General features: G+C 37.7%; 1 protein-coding gene across 1 annotated transcript in view; it reads right to left on the bottom strand.

The window, feature by feature from the left end:
• The window catches only part of ZFAND3 (zinc finger AN1-type containing 3), a 148,659-nt gene that overhangs the window by 41,881 nt on the left and 83,172 nt on the right, over positions 1–23,606 (bottom strand). Inside the window, 2 exon segments of the mRNA XM_076334374.1 lie at positions 1,359–1,424; positions 12,405–12,584. Coding sequence (XP_076190489.1) covers positions 1,359–1,424; positions 12,405–12,584 — 246 coding nt within the window.

Raw genomic sequence — 23,606 nt, 5'->3', positions numbered from 1 at the left:
CATAGAAAGCTTTTAAATTACCCTGCAATGAAAACCAGAGTTAAATATTACAACAGCTAACGTAGAAAGAAAATACAATTTAGCAATACCATGAGCAAACCAGATTAGTTTGCGTGGGATTCAGTGGCAAACATTCCATCTTGTTTAGGCACACCTCCACGGCTACGTAGAAAAGAAAATCCACAGTGTTCCTATTCAGGAGAAGCTGGATCCAGTATCTTCCAGTGCCAAACTTAAGAGAGTTCTCTGGCAAACAATACTCACAGCATTGTCACAGATTATCACGCATTACTTGAGAGGTCTGCACCTGCACCAAGTGCGAGGTAACATAGCTTCTCTTTAACCTTCCTTCACTGCAGACCAAGCCAACTTGCATCATCATACGTTCGCTGCAAGCGAACAACATGCGTATCTGGAACTACAGTTCAGCTAAACATACAGTAACTCGAAGCACTTTTTGAAATAATGACCTCAGAGGAAATTTACCTTGAACTCCTGAAAGAACAAGAGCCCTTAATCAAACAGGAACACCCTTCCTTTCTGCACACTCAATACAGCTCAATTGGTACATAAATGCAAATATAGGCAAAAATTGTTTTGGAAATACAGACCGCTAGAACATTACCACTACCCTAGATGCCTGCCGCTGCCACTCCACAGGAGGTTATGGCTTCCCACAGTGGCGCTGGTGGAAAGGATCATATGAGCTCTCCTTAATCCATGCAAAACCAAAGTCTGAAAAAGATCTAAGCAATGCGTGTAACTTGGCTGGCTGCCTGCCTGAATGAGTGCTCACACGATTCTTCGTGACAGATCTGCTGCAGAAGCAGAAATTTCAGCCTGGCAATGACCTAACATGTCACTACTAACACTAGCTCTGTGAGAGATTATCCATCTATATCCTCCATGTAGAAATAAAGTCATCGAAAGGACCCAAAGCAGGTAAAATTTAGTCTCTATGCAAACATCCGCTGTCTATACTGCATCTTCGATCCGGGGAAAGTAAAGTCAATATACTCCAAACAGTTTTCGACTCAATACTTTGCATTTAAAGGGGGGATTTCCAAAACACTATCACAATCATTAGACTTAAATCAAACCGATTACTCCTGTATGTCTTATGTTTACAAAGATTAACTGAAAACGTAGTATATTTATGGAATTATGTTTAACAGGACTCTGAGATGAACTATCTGCCATACAAATCCTTTTATATATACATTTCTGACAGCAAAGCAACAATATTTATTTTCATTTGGCATTTGCCAGATATAGTTACTACTCTTGACTATTAAACTATAACCACAGAGCTATATATCATGCAAAATATAATTCCTCGACCCCCCCAAAACACATACCTGAGTCGCAAGATCTTTTGGTTGGTGTGGTTAACGAGGCATGAGCTGTACCTGTGCATGGCCCACCTGGAAACAGAGAAGATCATATGTCTCAAAATACCACCTATATTTAATATTTACAACCACATCCAGATTATACTTAGGAATATAAAACGCTGAGGAGCACTTGTCTTTGGAAAGCACATATCGAAGCAGTCTATTATTCTCAGTATTTCTTTCCCAGTCAAATCCGAGTACGTCTTGCACTGAAAAAATAGATGAGAAGTTGGGACAAAAAGACAAGTTATGTTATACTTCATAAATATTTCAAGAGGCAGTTTTAGGAAAATACACACTGTAATTGCAATTTTTCCAGCATTGACAAAGGTACTGTTTATGTCAGAACAAAGTTAGAAATGTGTCTAACTAACCCACAAGTAATGCAGGGGACGAAGTGATCGCTTACCCTGATGTCGACAGAAACCTTGTCGCTGACTCCAGCGAGATAACGACTTTGCCTCTTATCTTGTTCTCATTATGTTTTCAAAGTGCAGCACAAGCATATGCTAACAAACTCTTCCCATGTTTAAGGGTTTTTTTTGTTGAACTCTGGACTCTTGCCCACTCATCTGGTATCTGCTTGGCAGTAAATTGCTTTCTGGCTTTTTTTCTTAACATGGATCATCGTCAAAGAGTTCTCCAGAGATCTTGTTAAAATAGCAACCAATTGAGTGTACTCAGCGACTTGCAGTAAAAATAAAAAAATAAATAAAACCAAACCCCATATAGTGAAGCCAAGACAAATTGACAGTATCATTACCAGTGGTAGTAACACATCATAGCTTTGATAATTGGATATTACAAATTGGATGATGCTAGAGAGCCTGAAATTAAGTTAGGCCTAGTAGAGTTTGGCTACCAAAATACCAATAATCAAGTTTGCACTGGACTGCTGGTGATATAGCGGTACTAGGCTGGCAATACAACATAGCTTAGTATGACAGGATAACCTTTAACATAAGTCTTCATGCCCTGAAAAATACGTTTTCCCTTAATTTTTTTTCAGTCTTTGTATATCTGGAAAGCAGCACTGTGGCTTTGACAATGTTCTTCTCTTTTCAAGTATTTTCGAGTCTGGCCTGGTACTAAACTGTTTCTTTTTGCTTCTCTCCAAGATGCTCCCCCTTCAAGTTTTTCTTTCATTTCTATTTTTCAGTAAGTATCAGATCTTGGGTAACTTTGTCTACCCTGTAAAACTCATAGCATTGCAACACTACAAAAAAAAGAAAAAGAATCTTCTGCAATTGGGAGGGAAAGATGTGAGGAAATTATTTTGGTGCATTTGATTTCAATGAAATGCACTTGGGAGCAAAGATCTCACAAGTTTTACACTTTCAGTTTTCTGGAGAAGGACTGATAAACTTCCTGAGTTTTCTGTTCTCCCAAAAAGTCCCTCCGGCAACATACACCATTTCATAACCATGCAACAGGTAATCTTTAAAGGGGTGGTTACAAAGGCCAACGAGCCAGCGTTTGGCCTGCAGGCAAACACTGAGGCCGCTCATTAGGGCCTGGCCTGAGGTTAAGCTAAGTGAACAGGACACGGGAAACTACCGAACACAACCTAGGAAATGGCTGCGTGTGACAGGCAACAGCATAAGCAGCTGGCAGAAGTTACAGACAGTGCTGTGAGGGACGGCCGGATTTTGCAGGCTGGTAAGTCGGGAGTTGGTGAGAAATGGTTGAACTCCACAGGCAAGCGGAGGGGAGCGGTGGGGACCTCTCTGCAGAGTCAAGTCTGCACGTGAGAAGAGCCAAGCTTGCTTTTGCAGTGAGGAGGATTGGGAGGCGTGGGCTGGGCGCCTTCCCTGGCCAACAGGAAAACATCCCAGATGGATGGATCAAGCATCCTGGTATCACCATGTTGGTGCCCGCTCCAGGCCTGACAGCACTGGCAAGCAACAACCGCTTTGCAACAACCAGAAATGGTCAAGTAAGCTCAAATCATTTTTTACAACATACCTTTTTCTAGGCTAGAATATTAAAAAAAAAAGGAAGTAGCATCTTGATCCATGTTAGCCATACTATCATAAAAGGCTCAAAAAAATGCCTAGTCTAGGGTTTGGTGCATTTGGTAAGAAAATCAATATTACAACAGAACCCTTACCAGGTTTTCCACTGAAACCTTTCGGATATTCAAAAAACTACACAGCAGTTAAGTTAAAATCACACAGCAGTCTGTTAAGTCAGTCTCAGCTTTCAAAGACCAAGTATATAGTATTTGGTTTCAATATAGACTTTGAGTAAACAATATATACAACAGGATGTGGAATATATCAAAATATATACAACAGGGTATGGAATTGCAATGAACTGACTTTAGACCACAGCTGCCTCTTAAGATGCAGCAGCTCTTCTTTAAATAATTCTAGTTACATTCTCCCAGTTTTCACTAAATAGACATTGACAGGCATCATCACTGTGGACTATCAAATAAGACTAATCCTTCCAATTATTGTACAGTAAATATTTACACTAGTTGATACTTTCAGCATCCAACTAAATATAAGATCTTTATTTCTCACTCTCTAAAGTACAATAAATTGGTATGTATTCTGCACTTCCCTGTGTCAGAGTTTCTTTTATTTAATCTTCCCTCATTAGGTATTACTTTCATACAGCTTTGATTTGTATAGCACAGCACCAGAGTTTCAACAAAGAATATCTTGGGATTTGCATGCGCGTACACCAGTGCCTAACAAACAGCGAAGGCTGCATGTCCTTTGCAGCATTTCCTTCTGCTACTGTTTTTGTTCCACCATTAAAAATGTCATGCATAATTCAATACTATGTAGTATGGGCTCGACTGTGCAATTCTACGTGGAAGTCATTATGTTGAATCTTTTGGTATACATAACGGCTAATACAGGCATCTTTGTATTATTTGAAACAGGGCAGTATATTTCCCACAGCTTTGATAAAAATTCTGCATGAAAGAAAAGGGAAGGCAGGTAACAGTAGAACACCAGTCCTTCTTGGCTATACACAAAGGTAGGCTTATTACTCAGCATGATTCAGGATTTATCTGCACCTTCATTCCCCCAAAAAATAAGTGTTTCAAGGGAATTTAACTGTGCTACATAAAACACTTCAGTGCACAGTGAAAGGCCACACATGTCTAGCTTCTAACATAACCCACAGGGCTGTAGACTGCTATTTTTTCTCAGCACAAACAAGAGATTAAAATGGAAGGATAAAGGTATCTTTCTACTCTATATCCAATTAACAGATAAACAATAGCTTCTGCTCCTGTTTTTTTCCAGTGTATGGTTTCTGGCATTTGCTACTCCTCTTCCAAACCAAAGCAGCCACTGCCCAGCAGTAATGTAATCCCAAGAGAAGATGATTAAAAATGCAAAAATACTAAAAGCTAATGAAAAAATTAGGAGAATTGTGAGAATCACTGAGTTTGCAAATTCAAACACAGAATTAATAAAGGACAAAACAAGATCCTTTAACTTGAATACTATCATATATTAAAACAAAAGGTCTTGTTAATGTAGCTGCTATGTTTTTGTCTTCTGATATCCCTAGCTTTCTGTAACTTACTGTTAATTGTACTCTAAATATACCAATTTGGAAAAACAAGTTCAAAACCAATTTCTCTGCTAACTCTCTAGAGTAGCAAAATTTTATGTATTACTTATATTTCTATATACGTGTTAATATTGTTACTGTTTACTATTATAGACTATTATAATTTGTACATATTTAAATTGACCTTTAGAATGTCTTTCTGCATTGTCCACCTCCCTTCCTGAAAGACAGTAACAATCGCCAAGTAGCACCTGTCCTGCAGGACATACCCTGAGTCAGGGTAACTTCTTGTTTCCCCTTCCTGAAGTCTTCCTCTTCTGAAGTCAAGCAACTCCACTCAGTCAGAACTTCTGGAAAAGTGAAATACTAGGGTAACCCCCCTCTTTTTGCTGTCCGAGGAAGTGCTAAGTTTGAGCCAAGAGCACGTGTCAGGTATATTTGAACAGCACTTGGAAGCACTTCTTGAGCAGAGGAAGAGATGCAGAATGGAGTGAAACCAAGCTTGTACAAGAGTACAAAGCCTAAGATTACAATAATACACTGAAATGATTACAGATAACGCAAAAACTGCAAGCCAGCTAATGAACAAACATGAAAAATAAGTGAAGGAGCCTGAAGCGCAGTAACACTTGATCGGAGTAATGCTGCTTTGAGCTTTCAGTACTCTGTAATGGTTCCTTCCCAGAAAAAGCACAGCAACTCCCTGCATGGAACTGGCTGGAAGAGGGTAATAAGTAAGAGCTGAATTTCCTTGGACAGCAGTGTTGTAGCCAGGACAGGGAGAATGTCATGGCTATTTGCAATACAGGAAAGAACCCACCTTTGGAAACCTGTCCAAACCAGTAATCTAGTTGTGTGTTTCCTAAATTGGTACAGACATAATTGAATTAACCTACACAATTGAGTTTGAAAACAGTCATTGATTACAAACACCAATACATAAACAAGCAGGAACATAAAGCTCTAAAGTCAGTCTGCACAGACAGAATACACTCTAAGGAAAAAAAGCAAAATAACTTTACAGCACTTAAGAACTGCTTGTTTGCTGCAGAATGGGTAAGCTGCATGGTAAGTTATGTCGTTACTAAGCAGATAAAAGGACTATATCACATGCAAACACATACTTTTTAAATCCTAGTTTTACAAACCTGCCATTATTTATTTTTGTGGATTTTTATCTACATGCAGCTTCTGGAGAAGGAAGTGAAACCTGGACTGCTTTGCTGCTGCTGAACGGCTGGTAAATTTAACAACTATAACAAAGTAAACGGAGACAGGATTCAGGTTCCACTTTTTTCCCCTGCTATTGTCTCACTCTGTTACCTGCTTTTTCTCAGTTTCCTCATTTGTAAAATAGCCATGAAACTTTCCTACTTTATAGGTGTAAGTTGAAGTGTAAAAATGTGCTTTTGAAACCGGCAGTTAAATTATATTTTTACAAATAATTTTTATGTAACCTTGATAGCTGTGCAGCTCTAACCCACATTTTTCTTATGTGACTGTGTTTCTGTTTCATGTTCCATGGGGTCCTTTCACTTTAATAAATGGGACCCTAGGATACACTGCCTACTCTGCAGTGTGAAGCAACTATAAATCAGAGGGAACAATTAACAGTGGTACTGTTCCGCTGGTCTTCATTATGTTTCAAAATTATCATGCCACAGATGTGGAAAGAAGTGTTCATTCCATAAATTTAAGTGCCAGATCTTTGCTTAAGATGTTAGAAGAGGCAGAAATGTTCTTCAAATGAAACTGGGACTGTAGGGATTAGACTAAAACTTACAGAAAGATCCTCACGCCCTGAAATGACAATGAAGGTGACACTTCTACTAGACACCGTTTTGTTCAAATTTCTAACTGCCTGTATGTTCGGCACTAGCACCTAATACTAGTGGCATTTCTCAAAAGACAACTCAAATAGCCCACAACTCAATCTGGTTTTATGTTTGAAAGCATTCTTGCAAATTTCCAGAGAACAAGTGTTTGTATCGATACTAAAAAAATATGTATTTTGTGATGAATATTCAAGAAAATCTAAGTTTGATGATAATCCAAATGAAACACTGAATTACTGTTAATTATAACATTAAAAACAGTACCAAAAGGCTATTTGTACATAGCATCTAATGAAAACAAGGCTAAAAAAAATAACCCCTTAAGATGTAAAACATCTTTTACTATTACCTAATTCGATAAACGAAAAAGCCTGAGAAAATAGCTAGTTCTTATTCTGTGGCATAGAAATCCAAAGATGACTGTAATATAGAATATGCACCTGGCTGTTTTTTGATATGAGGCGTGTCCCCTCTTGCTCTGATACAAGACACATACAAAACTGAGTACAAGAAGAAAGAACACATGACAATCTTGTGAGTTGATAAGGAAAACTGGAATTATTCATCATCACCATCACCTAGCTGCAGCTTTCTGGTATGTTTGGGTACAAGTTTAATTGCAATATTAAATCACATGGGTCAGGTAGGCTAGTTTTGTAGCTCAGCATAATTTTAACAATTACTGCATTCTTTTGGATCAGAGAAAAACGTACAAATCAGAATAAATCAGGTTAGAAACAAAGCAAATTATTTTCTACAACCATTTGTGACAAGCAAGATAAAAACAGGCAGCTAGCTTGGTCTGTTTATACATGTAATACTTTATAGAAGTGGGTGACTTTCAGTCAGAGATGAGCCAGAAAACAAAGTTCCCCACAGCCAGAATTAAAAAAAATGACAGGATGTACCAAAACTGACTCCTACTTCAATGAGCAACTGAATTTTCAAAACCAGGGCATTTAGAAAAGTATACAATGGATAGCATCCAAGAGCAATTGTCATTTTAAAAAACACTGTCCTTACTTAAAAGACACAAAATGCAATTAAGGATATCACAATAATAATTCAAAATATGAAGTATCTTCAGAGCATACATAGAAAAGCTATCATCTCTGACTCTGCTTACAAACCCAGGCAAAATGCAAAAACTGTGAAGTCATCATAAATTGGTAGAAGACTCTTGCGTAGTGTCAGAGAGAAGGTCATTCAACAAAAAAGAAAGAAAGAAAAGAAAGGATGCACTTGGTTATCCATTGTTCATAAGGTTATGTTGAAAAAAACTGACATAAGGTGGTTTTTTTTTAATTCCAAAGACAGAAAAAGTATCATTACTTTTCTAGTACTATAGCCTATGGGGCTTTTTACACAGTCATGCTTCAACAAGCCATGAAATTCAGAGTATAAACATCCAATAGGTGCAGTGGAAAAAAACAATCTCTCATCTTTCTGCCAGAGATCTTTTACAGAAGCCTGGTGCATCTCTGTCTCAGATGTAGTTCACTTTTGTACATAAAGTAACTTCACCAAAATAACTTCATAATCGGGGGTATCTCAGTGCTTGCAGCACATGCAAGTGCTTAATAAAATAACGTTTTACAGCGTTCTTCAAGCTTGTCTTGCAAATTTAAGTGTTTGAGATAAACTAATGATATTTTAACCACTTAGCTTGACGTGCAACAGTTCAAATTCTGAGGGTATACAATAACTAGCCAAAATTGACAGACATGCAGTCCTGAAAATTCGTATTTAGGCATCTAAAATTCAGCACACACAGACGTAAGGTGTGGTCAGTGATCATCACCTTCTTTCTGGGCTGAAATCTCCAGTGTATTTTTTGACATTTACAGCAATATCTCAGATCTTTGTGTATCTTCTTATGAAGTCTTCAACATAGAAATGTAGAGCATCTAACTGTTCTAGAAACATCAGATATTCCTTTTGTCCTTTTTCAATTGTGGTTCTTGCTAATTCAAGGAGGCCAGGAAGAGTTAAGCACTTAATTAAAATAAAATCATGTCAACCGAAGCCAAGAACTACTGAAATATCAAATCTGATCCAGCTGCCAGAGTCGGAGTTGTTCACATTGACATTTCTCCTGTCACATAACAACACAGTTTTAAACCTGCACAGCGTCAGCTTTAGGTCTACTCATATAGTGACAGAAAAATAACGTGACAGCCCCAAAGAAAGCAATGAAGGCCTGAAACTAAGCAAAATTATTTCATGTGCAGTGTGACCTTTTCTTTACCAAAATACATAGAACCTTCCTTAATAAGCTAAATTTTTAAAGAGTGCTGGTGGCTGGAGGTAGGGAGAGAGAAAAGTGAGGGCCATTGTTAAATCCCTTTTTTCCTGTCTGTTAAAAATAAACAAAACCCCTGCCCACCCAATAAGAAAAGGAAATCTCTGACAAGCAACCGGCTCGTATGGTGACTGACACTGAAATAACTACCACTAGGACCTCCTAAATGAAGGGAGGAGATGGAAGGGAAAAATGAGAGTAGATGAAAACTATACAAGAACTTGAACAGAGAAACTTATCTGCACATAAAGCAGCAGAAAAACAAAAGTTAGACTGATTTAACCATCTGTTAAGAAACAGATCATTAAAATCCATACAAATGTAGACTTAGTAAAGCTATACCAATATCAATATACTCCTTGTCTACAAAAGTTTATTTAAAAAAACTTACTGCATCTGATGAGACTTGAAAGTTCTGGATAGAAAAAGGCAACTCAAGAAGCAGTTGGGGGGGGATATTTAGAATATTCTAAATATCTTTAGAATATTCCCCCCCAAATTGCAACAGCATTTTTTTTAAATTGGTGATTACTAATACTTCATAAAAACAAAACACATGTGAAGGAGGAAAAAGGGTCCTGAAGCTTGCGTCACTGTCTCTGGACATAAATCCTTAACACATTTTTGTTGACTATAACTGTAAGACTGGAACTACCTTTCATCTACTAGGGGGAGAGACATTAATCAGCAAAGCAGCCACTGGGGTAGGTGATTGTTCAGAACTGAGGGTGGCAGGAGATGGAAAGTCACTACAACCTGGTTGTGTATATAAGACACTCAGGAATGCAAATGCAACTCTCAGAAAATCAAAACAGTAACAAAAAAAAGGCAGAAATACTTGCATATCGTCAAACTGAATTCCTGCAAAATCCAGTTCACGGAACTTTTCTCCTATATCATTCATTCTGTGTTAAAAAAGGAAATGGCTACTTAAAAACAAGTACAACCCCCCCTTTCTCTGACACAGAATATGAATCTTACCACATGAGTTTTCTATGGTTCTCTTCAGTAGCCGTAACGTGAATGGAATTTGTTAATTGCCTAAATGACTTGCTGCAATTCTGTCCAATCTGTTTACCCTATGGACTCAAGTACTATGGCAAATGCCTCGATGTGATACTCTTCTCAAAAGCTTGAAAGGGAGGAGACGGGAGTGGAATGCACCATGAGAATCCTTCCCGAGTACTCCAATCTTTCCACACTTTGATAGGGATTACCATAATGACCCCATACATTGATTTCTAGTGAATTACCACAATTCTATTCAGAACAGCACATAGCTGTACATCATCACACGGCACTGCAAAATATCAGTTTCTGAGGAAGACAGCTGTAATGAGAGCAGTGCATGCTTTATAGAACTTGCTGCAAAATAAATAAATATTTTACAGAAAAAGGACACCGTCAAATTAAAATCAAAAAGACATTTAAAGTTTGGGCATTCTTCATTACGGGAAAGAATCTTCCACGCTGAGGCCATTATCCATCAGAAAAGCTCCATCTGTGTATAATTATTTCTGATAAATGATACTAAGCTTCATTAAAGAGATAGTGGGGATGTGAGAGAAGACAGAGAGAGCTCAAGCTGTAAATAAATCTCTCGACTGTATTTCACTTAAAATCACCCCAGCAGGAAGGCATAAAGAATTTTTTTTTTTATAGGTAATATTTTCAAGTGCTCTGCAGGCTGTGCTGCCTAATATCCATCACCTTCAGTGTATGTTCACAAGCTTACAGCAATTCAGGAGGAAGGACACTTATTTAATTTCCTTCCCTCCTTCCCATCCCAGTAATCCCCTTCCCACTTACCCCCAAGTCCTTCTCAGCCACAACAGAAACACTTTGTTGTAACACAATTTAATTCCAAACTGAACAAATTTTCAGAAAACCTGACCGTACTAGTAAGCGCTAGAGAAGCACCCTGCCAGCAGAGGGGCTGAAGCCCCCTGCCCTGTGAAGGCCCAAATGTGTTGCTGAAGCATAATGTTTTGCTGAATTCTCTAGGAAGGTTGTTTTAAGGCCTTGTTTTTACAGCGGACTACAGGTTTCCCCTGAAGAAGCGCTGGACAGAAGGAAGACATGATGGGTGGTCAGCAGCAACTGTGTATGCGAAGGAGAGACAAGAGTTACATGGCAAGTTTACTCTTATTACAAGAGCTGGTATCAGAAAGTTCACATTTGAACCCTGCTGTATTTCTGACAATATTCTCACATACAGATAGAAAACAATAATTCAATTTAAAAATTTTATTTTCGTTAGTCTAATAAACTACCGCAATCCCAAAATGACACTTTGTGCTTTGTCCACAGCCAATCTGCAGAAGTAAAAAGAATATATATGCAAAGTCTACATACCTGTAAACAGAATAAATACTTCAGCAACTCAGCAAAACCATCCTATGCAAATAGTTAACACAACTGAAAACAAGTGCAGCGTATCAAAGATTTTTAGTCCTAGCGCTTTGTCAGCATTCTTTCCAGCAGTTGCCTCAATGTTCAAGAACCAGAGCAGCTCTAACAGATTCCCTACTAAAAAATGAGCCTGTTTTTCTTGCAATGTGTATGTCTATTTACCAGCCAAGAGGCACAAGGAAACTCAGCTCAAGAAGGATTCTCTCCATAAAGCATCTTCCAAAATAAAGCTACAGTTGGAGGAAAATGAAACTACAAATTACACAGTTGAGCTTAAGTTGTAGAAGGCAGATTTTAAAACTCCATCTATTACACACAGAATATATATAGAGGTTTAGAATAACTTAAAAGACAACTTTATCTCACTGTGTTTGCTAATCTTTAACATCTTAGCTTACCTTCAGGGAGAATTTTTGCCTTACCAAGTTCAATAAAGAAGAAAGATGGGTCATGAAAGAAGAGATTGATTACCACATGAAACTTAAGTTTTATGCAAGTAATCTAGCAGCAGTCTAGACAAACATGCATTACAGTCAGTGCTATGTGCAATTGCAATTATTAAAAAACAGAAGGTTTTAAAGTAAAAATTTACAAGACATCGGTGTTTATCCTAGAATATACATATTAATTTACCAGCAATGCGAGAAAAAGTTTCTCAAAATGAGAGCGCCTCAAAAATTGTAATTAAATTGTATACTGCAGTTCAAACAGCTGTAAAGTTAGTTAGAAACTCCTGCGACCCCTTTTAACTTGTTCTTCAGTAAAAGCCATCAATGTCTATTTTGTGAATAACTTACCACCTTTCCCTTTGCCCCAAAAGACAGGTCATTTACTCCCAAAGGGAGCGAGTAAAACATAAGACTGAGAGGAAAACAAAATGTTTATGCCTCCTTTGCTGTCACTTAGGACTTGTGCACTTACATTCCTCTTTGCTCGGTGAAGTTACATTCAGTTCTGTCAAAAGTTGCTGGTTGGAGTTAGCGGCCTGCGTGGTTAGAGAGGTATTGCTGTTGTCACTGTTCGTTTCTCCAGAGAACAAATCTGACTGGCTGTTGCTTGTGCTGGGAGTAGAGTCATCGTCTGGCTGCTTCTTCTGGAAATCTATCAAAACCAAGATTTCATACGTCATCCCACTTGCTCAATCTCATCATCCGATGTTATGCAAGAAACCTGAGCGTAACAAATAACCCCAAAACACTGCCAGCGGTGGTATCATTCTGATCATTTGTGTATCTCATACAACACGAAGTTAGAGTAGCGTTCAACTTTTTATTTCAGATTTAAAGTATCTTAAAAGTTATTTGTTGTTGAAGAACAACAAACAATCTCAGAACTACACAAAGTTCTTGTTTCCACAGCTGTTCAAGAGCATCCAAAGCTTACTACTGTGTGTATCAGTATACAGCACATAGCATCATTTTAAAAATAGTTCACACAGAGCACGTACAAAAGCATAATGGAGCAAACATCCGATGAGGGAAGAACTAAGGCATGTAATACAAGCATAAGGAAATGTTACTCTTCCCTAAAAACAATACTTCTCTCACTGCTATTTTATAAAATTCCACCTGTAACAGATTTGGTGAAGCTCGCATAGACAGCTGTGGTTCCAGGTTAGTATGGAGGAGCTGGTGAGGGATTTGCATCACTTGTTTGATGGGGGTTTGGTGTGTGTGTGTGGGGGTGTCTGTTTTTTTTTCCTCCTTCCTCTTCCTTCACTTACTCCAACACTGGTATTAAAAGTTGCTCATTGATCTATGACCGTAGAGTTAGATATGGGAAGTAAATACATTAAAGCTATAGACAAATTATTTGGCTTAAAAGTTTTCCTTTTGTTTTCTTTTTGGTCAGCAAGCGCCAAGTCACGCTAAGTCTCCAAACTGCCCCAACAGTCCAAACTCTACGTCTTTGATAGATGCCATCCTCAGGCTTACCTTGCCTCCAAACCAGATTCAGGTTTGAGGAGAAATACTCTCTTCCTTTTTAAGTGCAAATCCTCCCTCGAGGGCTTTCCCAAACCCACGGTCCTGATACCTGGTAACTACAGCATTAGTCTCAGTTCCTACCAGCTACGCTACTGGATTTCAGTCCGGCACAGCTCTGCCACTGGATGCCCCTGGGGAACACCCCTCCCGGCCAAGTGGATTTTGGTTTGCTTAACGTCCAGTTACTCTCGCAATGCAAAGGCACCTCTTCCTTGTAAAGAGACAGTTGAAGATGAAGTGCACCACCTCTTGGGATTCCTAAACACATCTTTTTAAAAAATGACATACAAAGGCAGAATTTATTCATTACGCAAACACATACATAAATCAATAACGGTTGCTCATTATTATGTCATGACAAAGAGGAAAACAGAGCAGTCCATAAATATTTGCAGATGATGACGTGTTAGAAACACAGGTCGCCAACATGACTCACTGGGATTCAGAAGCACTACAGTCAAGCAGTCCCTAAACGCTGATTTAGGATTTAAGTGATTTGCCAGAGAAATTAATCTGTAACTTCTGCTGTGGAAGAGTCAGCCAGAAGTCCAGCTTGGAGATGAACAAGTTCAAAGCCAGGGAGGAGGATGAAGGAGGCAGCATACAGGAAATCATCCACCTCCCCAACACAGCTCTGAAAAACTGGTGCGATGCTTTTTGTCAGGGATGAGTTACTGGACCCAGGAACATGTCCTACTCAGGCCTCACTAGTTATCAACAAAGTTTCACCCAAGTCGGGCTCCTGGATATTATTAGTGTGTTTGTGCAATCAAGAAAGCTTCAAGCACTTGGGATTCTGCACCAGCCACAGCAATTGTAACTGGAGCCACCACCCCAGAAGATACCCAACTCTTCACCCCTCTACTGAGGCCACAGTCCTGTCAGAAGGGGAGCTCACAGCTGGAGACGTTTTGGAAACCACCGGTCTATAAATAACCAGTACAGAAAATAAATTAAAATCTCACACGTTGCCTGCAAATATGAGGTGGCTATAACGACTGTAAGTGTTTTAAGTGATATTGCATCCAAGGCAGTGTACAGAAGTAAAGCTGTGTTGCGTGCATGTATCAGAAGTGGGAGCAACTCCATCTTCAAGGAGCAGAGCAAAAATAATGGTTACTCTCAATATTATACACCATGAGCAATCTATAAAATGCATTAAAAAAAGAAAGCGTAGAGTTACAGAACAGTAATTGTTACTATGAAATATATTAAAATTCAGCAAGTTAAAAATTCTCAGCTAGTGTATTTGATTTTTTTGCTAGATGGCTGCAAATACTTTACTCAGGCTGCACTAGCTCAGTGTGATCCACAAAAGGCATTTACAGAGACACGTAAAACATTTTTACAAAACGGTCTATATCATAAAAGTCCTGACAGTCCTTTAATGATAGTATGGTAAGTACTAGTGCTACACTACGTCTCCCAAAGCTGCAAGTTTAAGAGCACATTGACCAAGGTGTTTGGTTTTTTTTTCCTGAAAAACTATTCACTTTTGCAAACTATTGATAAATTCTCCAACTTCAAAGAGAGCATAAAAGGCTGTCAAAAATGGTCATTCAGTGACAGCATTTCCCAACAAGCTTACTAGTGAAACAGCTCAGAGCTGTCACACAGCAGCAAAATCCACCATGGCAGTTAAATGCTCTTTGCCTTCACGAATCCAGGACCTCGTGTTCAGAACTAACTTTTATTCAGACTGCAAATCAATTAACTTTCAAAGAAGCCTTAGCCTGCTCAGGTGTGCGGAACCTGAGAACCCCTCCCGTCCCCCCTTTTTAACCACTTTTTCACCGCAGACAAGAATACTTGAGGAAAGTATTGAGACTGCTGATCTCAAGCGCCCGAGACGTACTAACTGAAGTTGTACTACTTACTTATACTACAGCAAATTATTAACATTTGCCTTAGTAGTGTGGTGTCAACAGCAATACAGGACCCATTCAGTAACATAGTTTATATAATAAATTTGACCTAAATTAGCAACAGATTTCTGAAATACTGCTTTACGATTTCTGGTCCAGTATTTACCTGGTACAAATACATACCTAATGACATACTGGATGAGCTGTATTATATTTCTTCTGCGTATCGGTGGATGGCATTTGGCTTCTGTTAACCAGAAATCTTGTTAACACAAATAACTTGCAGATCACCTTGATCTCCCCCCAAGAACAATAAAAGCTGGCAACAATTACAGGAGAGCTATGTCTGAATAAATCCAGTTAAGCCTTAACTGCTTAACAAATAAACCAAAACAAAAATACAAACAAAATACAGGCAAGACCCTGGCATGTTTTGAAGGGAGGCTTTATTCTGATTAAAATCAGAATGTAGTTCTGTTGACAGAACAATGACCTCTCCTAATAGTCTCAACAAGGGAAAAACAGAACAAGAGTTGGCAAGACATTCATCATTTCCAGAAGTTTCTACTTAACTAGAGATGCATGCAAAATTAATTTTTTCCTTCATTTTTACTGAGAGTTTCCCTATGCTAGCAAAATCCGTGCCAAAATGCACAATGACTGACCACAAATCCATCGAATCCACGTTCCCCTTTCCTAGCTAATGAAATGCAACTTTAACTTTTTACAGAAATTTCAACTGGTACACAGGTTTAGTGGAAATAAACTTTCTCCATTTGTCAGAAAATACATTTTCTTTTTCTTCTCAACATTGTCCCCTTTTCTCCACTGCCTTCAGGCTTGGGTTTTTTTTGGTGGTGGTTGTTTTTTTTTTTTTTTAAAGTGCAAGATATCCCAGCGTTAGTTACAAGGTGGAGCGAGCACCAAAATATGATGTTAAAATTAGCCATTTCCTGCATGGGGGAATAACAGAAAGAAAGTTCTGTCAATAAAATGCATGAAACGCATCCAATAAACTATTACTGCATGGCAGAGAAGCTGCTAGTAGTAAGCAGCAACACTGCCAGTCTTCCAGCTCCAAAATCCTTTTGCTTTGTTGAGTTTAAGGGTTGCACCCAGCATCTCAACTAGCTGAGCAGGAGCAGAAAATCTCAGTCAGGGCTCTCATGCACTGGATGTTGATAGTAAGAGTTATTTTTGTTTTGTTAATTAGGATTTCTTTGTAAACAAAACAATGACTATGTGCATATATAGACATGATACAAACATTTCATATTCCATATATACAATTAATTCAAATAGTTTAGATTAAAAGAAAGGCAAGAAGCCAGTTTTGTTTTCAGACTTCAGAAGACAAGTTCTTTGGCAAGACAACCTTTTGTCCATTTGTATTCATAAAATAACATTGATAATGAAAGCCATTACCTTTACAGCTTCTGATTCTAACCCATAAAAGCAGAGCTTTCACACGAAATCACGACTTCTGCACAGGACTAAACTCCCTCATACGTTTGTCCAGTTACTGTTACCAGGTTAGGGTGAGCAACCAGAAAGAGCCCGTCTTCCCAATATGTCCATTTCACCCGTTACCTCAAGATCAAACTAACAAATATTTAGAACATCCAACCTCTTCCACCACCTAAAATACTCCCAATTCTGTGACACAAAAAAACCAGACAGTCCCAATTCCAGTATTTCATTTACCTTAGCCATCAATATCCAACAAAATACCTAAGGAAATATTGAGTCCTCAACTGCTGCTTAACTGTAAGGGGTCTGTAACTAAGCAGGGAACAACCCTTCAGCTTCTGGTAAGTAACTTCTGTGATTACAATCAGTTGAAACTTGAGGTAAAAGCAAATACGAGCAATATCAGCGTGTCAAAGCATTTTATTTTGAAAAAGACAGGCATGTCAAAATATGACATGAAATGACTTAATACTAAGCCAGAGCTTTTTCTCATTTGCACTCATGCTAGGGTATAAGAAATCATAAAATTTAAGAAACTCCCAAAGGGTCTTAAACTTAAGCTCTCCTTTTGGCTTATTTTAAGGGTAAAGGTTACAAACACTTCCTATTCTCTGGTCTATAACAGATGTTTTCATTAATAAGAAACAGGTTCATTCAAATAAATTATGGATGTTGCAAGAAGCGTCAGAGTAAACAGCATGCGAAGAGGAGAAAATTAGAGTCTTTAAAGTAATTATTTTGGTTGATAGGCAATATTACACCACTTCTTTATTCTTCAGTCCAACAGCTCCCACAACTTAGCAGTGTGAACTAGCAAAAAAGTTATTGGGATAGCGTTTGCTTCTTACATTGCATTAAATGTGCAATCTGCACATTTTTTATTACCAGAGCATCTTGTTCTTCTACAGAGCATAAATTAACATTTAAGTGTCACATCAAATGTCTACTAGTCCATTAGTATCCCAACATTCACAACAGACTTTTACCTCACTCTAGTCTAACCAGAAAACAGTTCCACACTTAAAAGAAAATGCATTTTGAAAGTACTCTATGGGAAGTAACACAAATATTATGACATTGAAATGGCTATAGTGAAATGTTTATTTTAAGTTATTGCATCATTTTATTTTTTTTCTTCACGTGCGTGGAAAAACTGTTCATATATGACCATGGAATAGTACTGCAAGTCCTAAAGATTTTATTTACTTACTTATTGAGAACTCCTCACTGGACTTTTCTGGTTCATAGCTTACTGAAAGCATTTCAAGTGTCATTCATCTATAACTACATTTTGCATAATAAATTAGTGTGAAATGGATAAAACCTTTCCTTTAAGTAGATATCTGAATGCAATCTAAAGCTCCAGTAACGGACTGGCAATAAAACTCCACTTGGGAAGAGAAGATTTTTTTTCTTCTTTCTTTTTAAATAACACACAGACAGAAAGATGCACTAGCCCACTTGCAAAATAAACACAGAAATCCTGCCCTAAGGGGAATGCTCTGTAGAATTTGCACAAGCATTTGTATTAGGAGAAGACAACCAAAGTCATAAAATGGAATCAGAGGTAAGTACTATACAAAATTATATTTATAAATATATAAACAATATATAATACACACAAATATATAAAAATATGTTTCTTAATACATCCACAATAATAATAGCAACACTAGGAGGATGAATTGAAAATCAGACTGGAGAGTGTGAAATAACTACTGCAGTATATTCTTGTATGAGCTATCAGCAGAGCTCATCACTTTCACACTTAAGCACAAAGCACAGGGAGAATTAACAAACCAGAAAAAATATTAGAAAGAAGATTTTCTATACAACTGAACTTTATTTAGAATTGTGAGCACATGTGGTACAGGAAAGCCATTCAGCTCTTGAAGTTTTTATTCATAAATACAACTTTTTCCTTTTTTTCCCAGTTTTTCTTCATAAATATGAAGAAAAAATGAAATGAGTTTTATGCTCAGTTATCCTTGACGATTGCTATACTTTTTAAAATGGCAACACATTATTAATAAGAGTTTCAACTAATATTTGATTTTCATGTTGCATGTACTGAGCTTTTCATATACATTTCATTTTCTTTTCAAATAAGCAGAAAAAATACTAGAAAGAGGGCAAAATAAACAAAAAAATAAAAACAAGATGGATCTGCAAGGGTTGTAAACAGACAGTGAGAACATGACTGCAATTACATGTATATATCATTCAGGAATTAGGATCAAGTTATATAATAAGACTGCCATATTTGTAAAATTACTGGGATGTTTAACGTGATCAAGTTTTTTGGGTCGTTGGGATTTGTTTTGGTTTTTTGTTTTTGTTTGTTTGTTCCCCAGAAAGTCTGATGATACTGTGTTTTGAGGTGGTATACTCTCAAAAAAAACCACCCCTGGCTTAAAGGTAACATTCCGTCACCTTTCTCCTGGCTTTATAAAATGATTCTCCCCCAAAGCTACACAGGAAGCTCCAGATTTGACTACCAGATTTTGCCTATTATTTAGCAAGAAAATTCATGAATAACTAATAAACAAAGGCTAGCAAGACAACAAGCATAACGTTATTACAGATGACCTTCAACTTAAGACCTAGGTCATTAATAAATATATATGCAGACATCTTTTTAAGGAAGAGAAATGCAGTTTTATATAAAAGTGAGTAGAAGAATCTACAGTAACTGTATTAAACAGGCTTGTAACACCTTACATGACTGCCATGAAAAAAATTGCCATTTTTACACCACGTGATCCACCATCTCCAAAGTACTTGCGAAAGAATGAATTGATGAAAAAGGAATTTCATTATCATTTACAAAAGTATCCTCTGAGAGCAGCTTCCCCACAGAACAAACACTCCTTGCTCTGCCTGATAATAACAATTTGCTTACTGCTATTTCAGTACTGACCAGGAACAAGGTCACTGAAAACCCCTGTAAGTAACATTTTAAAAACCCGTGTCACATTTCCTATTGCTACTTAAAGTACCATGCTTATATTATTTCAACTAAAATTTCATTACTCCATAAGACTCACCAACATAAAGAAGAATAAATATTATTGCCTGTCATCACAGGATCCAAAGTACTGAAGCTATGAAGAGTAAACTACTGTTTTAACAATCCACTTTAAATTTCCTGTTACGGAATCCCTCAGGTCTGCGGTAGCATTCATACTTTAATTCACTACAGAGCATGTACAGTGAGAAAGTATATATAAAGGCACTATTATATTGCAAAACCTAAAACCAATGAGGGGTTAGCTATATAGCACCTGCATCTGACAGTGGAACTAGGAAAGTAAGACAATTTATTACCAAACTAATTGAAACGGTATGGATGCTTGAATCTGTACCAAAGGATCTCGGTAATAATCCATCCCAATGGGAAAGCATGAACTTTAAATAAACTGTGGAAAACAAAGCAACTACTCCTTGATCATGACTGCAAGAAATATTTTATTTTTCAGTGATATGTAGAGTGGGAATTCATTAGGAAGAACATCTACCAAAACGGACTGCTAGTAAAACACCAACCGAGTGGGCAGCTTGCCATGGACTCTTACATGCTGCCACTGCAAAAGATGGCAATGACAATAATTTGACCAACTCTAGCAAGAAACAAGAAAAGAAACTCCGGTACCCAACAGCCAGGAAAAGTAAAGTAAACTGATACAAGGTTATGGAATTAGTCTGTAAATCTAACTGGCTGCGGCCGTTTGAAGGATCCATTTGGCACTTAAGGAGAACAATCATTTAACATGATCTGAGGGTAATACAACAGTGGACATGTAACAGAATTAAATATAGGAGAGTTTAAAAAAAAAAAAGTACCTGGGGAAAACATCTAAGCAGCTATGATCTAGAGAATCTATTCTCAAAGAAGACTCAGAAAATGTGTAACATGAGCACTTAAAACCAGACAAAATTCTAGAAAATACTCTAAAGTATAAGTTTAGAATTTACTAAGAGCAGCACACAACCTACAAAAACCACTCTCCTAAACTTCTGTATCTTTATCTCTAGAATTCTTTTAGTACTAGTACCCCTTTATGAAACTGAACAAATTAATAAGAAATGTCCCATTTCAAATTAAATTCACAGAGTGATGATACATCGAAGCCTATGCTCCTGAAGAGGGAGAAACATTCATTTTGATTGGAAGAATCTGATCCATAAACCAAACACTTTGCAACAGGAGCGAGTCATACGAAGTAAACTAATGAAGTGAACTTCTCGAGGTGCTTTTGTAATAAGTAAGAGATCTTGAAAATGGGACTGTTAACTGATAGAAATAGAATTTAATTACCATTCATATTTATTCTGGACACTTCATTCACCAGGCACATAGGAACTAATATTGTTTTAATAAAAGAAATGTTTCAATTAGCTTTTCTTGTACTGGAGCTATCTTTTAAGTCACCTTATCATGCCCTTTCCAATACCTAGAGAGAACCCTCCAATTTCAAAACACGTCTATTATTTTTTAATTAATTCCTCCAGTCTAATTTATGTGGTTCCAATTAAAGTGAACATTTGCCTCATTTTCTGTCAATAATAGTCACATTTATAGTTCAAGCATTCCCAAATATTTGACTATACTATAAATCGTCAGGATTTTCACAAGGGATAAAATGCCTCTACAGTAAATTAAACCTTTTAGTACTAACCCACAACCCCCCCCTCAGTTCCCTCTCCCTCATCTCCAGTTAAGGCACCTTAATAACTACCATTACCGAAACTCTCAAAACATCCCTCAGAATTACTCATTTGTCAGACTTTTCCCCAATCTCCTTTGAACAGCCAAGAGGCAGAGCTAGAGACCATTCTGGAAGAGAAGGCAGAGCAGGCACTCTTATTTCCTGGCCTCACGTCCCCACAGCCAAACCAGCCCCTTGAAATGTGTGTGAGGAAAATTTAGTATTTTATCACTATTTAGGTTTCACCACCAAAGCAATGAATGGCGAGGTGAAGCATAAGGGGTGAGCTTCTTCCCACTCTTCCCCACCTTACTAGAATCTGATGCTTCTTGTAATAAATATCTGCTTTTCATATGCAGTAGCTAGAGAAAAGTGTGGAGAAGAAACTCCAAGTCTGACAGTCCTCAGTTGCGGGGGTAAAAACTTGGCTATGGTTGGAGTTTATATGAGCAATTTGTGACTGCAATAATCTACAATAATATGAAAAAACCCAGGTCATGTTTTAATGACACAAGTGAGAAAGCTCACTGGAAACTCTTCTGACACCTTTGTGCCTTAGCTTCAAGCTCCACATTTTACTAACTTCCCAAAGGAGTCTGGGACCTTAAGGGAGTAGCTGTAGTCTCTCATTTACCATCCCCTCCATGCTATTCTGTAATCACACAGAAATGCACGAGAGCACAGTGTTCAACCTGCCGACAAAAAAACTGCAGAAGTTCAAGGACCAAGGAAAGGAAAGTTGATCTAGAGTTATGAATCCAAAAGGTCAAACACAGCAAACACTCACTAGATGTGGTTGGTGCAAACCACTGCGTTACATTAAATTCTGACTATAGAACACTATGGCTCAGAAAGCCAACCCCAACTTAGGCACTCCTTGCTTTTTTCCAGCAAACTTGAAATATATATATTTCTTTACCAGTCTTTTAGGAACAAAAATATGAATATGCGCAGATATCAAAGAACTGCCTATATAAAATAAACATTGCTTAGGCCTCTCTGTGAGCAACAAAACATGCTGAAGTTTTGAGCTAATAAAAACAATTTTTTTTTATTCCTACTTATTAAAATTGTCTTCTAGAAGACAACAGTAGAAATGTTGCATTCAAGTCAATGACAACATGCATTTTCATTATTAGCCAATTAATCCCAAAGAAAATAGCTAGAGCACATCTCAAAATTTGAAATCAGTATAAAATGGCTGCAAAAATAAGTCATCTAGTGAGTTCATACCTAAAGCTTATGGATTTTTTTCTGTTTTTTCTTACAAATGCTGACTATTTCAATATTTAGATGCTTCTCTGGTTTCTTTACATTAAAATAAGTGTAGAAAAAGACAAGGAATGGAAAAACTACTCTCCTTAGAATGATGCATTCCTGTCCCCTCAGTGGAAAAGACGGATACACTTCTCCTCAATTCACTTATTTTTAAATAGCAAAAACATGTGAACTTAAAGCATCTCTTGTGATGACAAAGTGATTCTTCTGCCTGTCAGCGCTGGAGGATCACTGCTGAAACTGGCTAAAACACACTCTTGTCTATGTCTTAATATGGAAATATAGAGAAAGCGCAATAAACAAAAAAGCACGAGAAGAAAATGGTCCTTTTGCTTCTCAGATCCATGATTTGTGATTTGATATGATCTGACTTCTTGTGCTACCACTTGCAAGTTACTGGAGATGAGAAAATTAGCCTTTTGCCAGTGTTGCTTCCAGAGCTCTGGGTTGCAAATGGTTGTTATTGGGCATAATAGATCTGGGAACCCTTAAATAGGAGTCTTCACCAGCAAAGTATGTATCTCTAAATCAAAGCAGCAATGTGCCGACCTTGAACAATACATTAATTAAATGCTGGTAATGCTGGGATCCTGCACAAGAAAACAGATTCTGTGGCCAGTCCTCCATGTTCCAAGTTTTGTTTCTAAGAGTTTAAAAGCGTCACGGCCACGGAATTGCAACTCCTACTCACGGAAAGGCCCCAGTTGTTTCGCTTTTCCTCTAGAGCCTTAGAGAAGATTTACAAGGTTTTGCAAGTTCTTCTATTAATGACATACAAAAAAAGCAAAAACTATTTTGAGTGTCCAACCCGGGGCG

Source organism: Aptenodytes patagonicus, chromosome 3, assembly GCF_965638725.1.
Source record: "Aptenodytes patagonicus chromosome 3, bAptPat1.pri.cur, whole genome shotgun sequence".
Taxonomy (NCBI): domain Eukaryota; kingdom Metazoa; phylum Chordata; class Aves; order Sphenisciformes; family Spheniscidae; genus Aptenodytes; species Aptenodytes patagonicus.
This window is presented reverse-complemented; position numbering and strand designations above follow the sequence as displayed.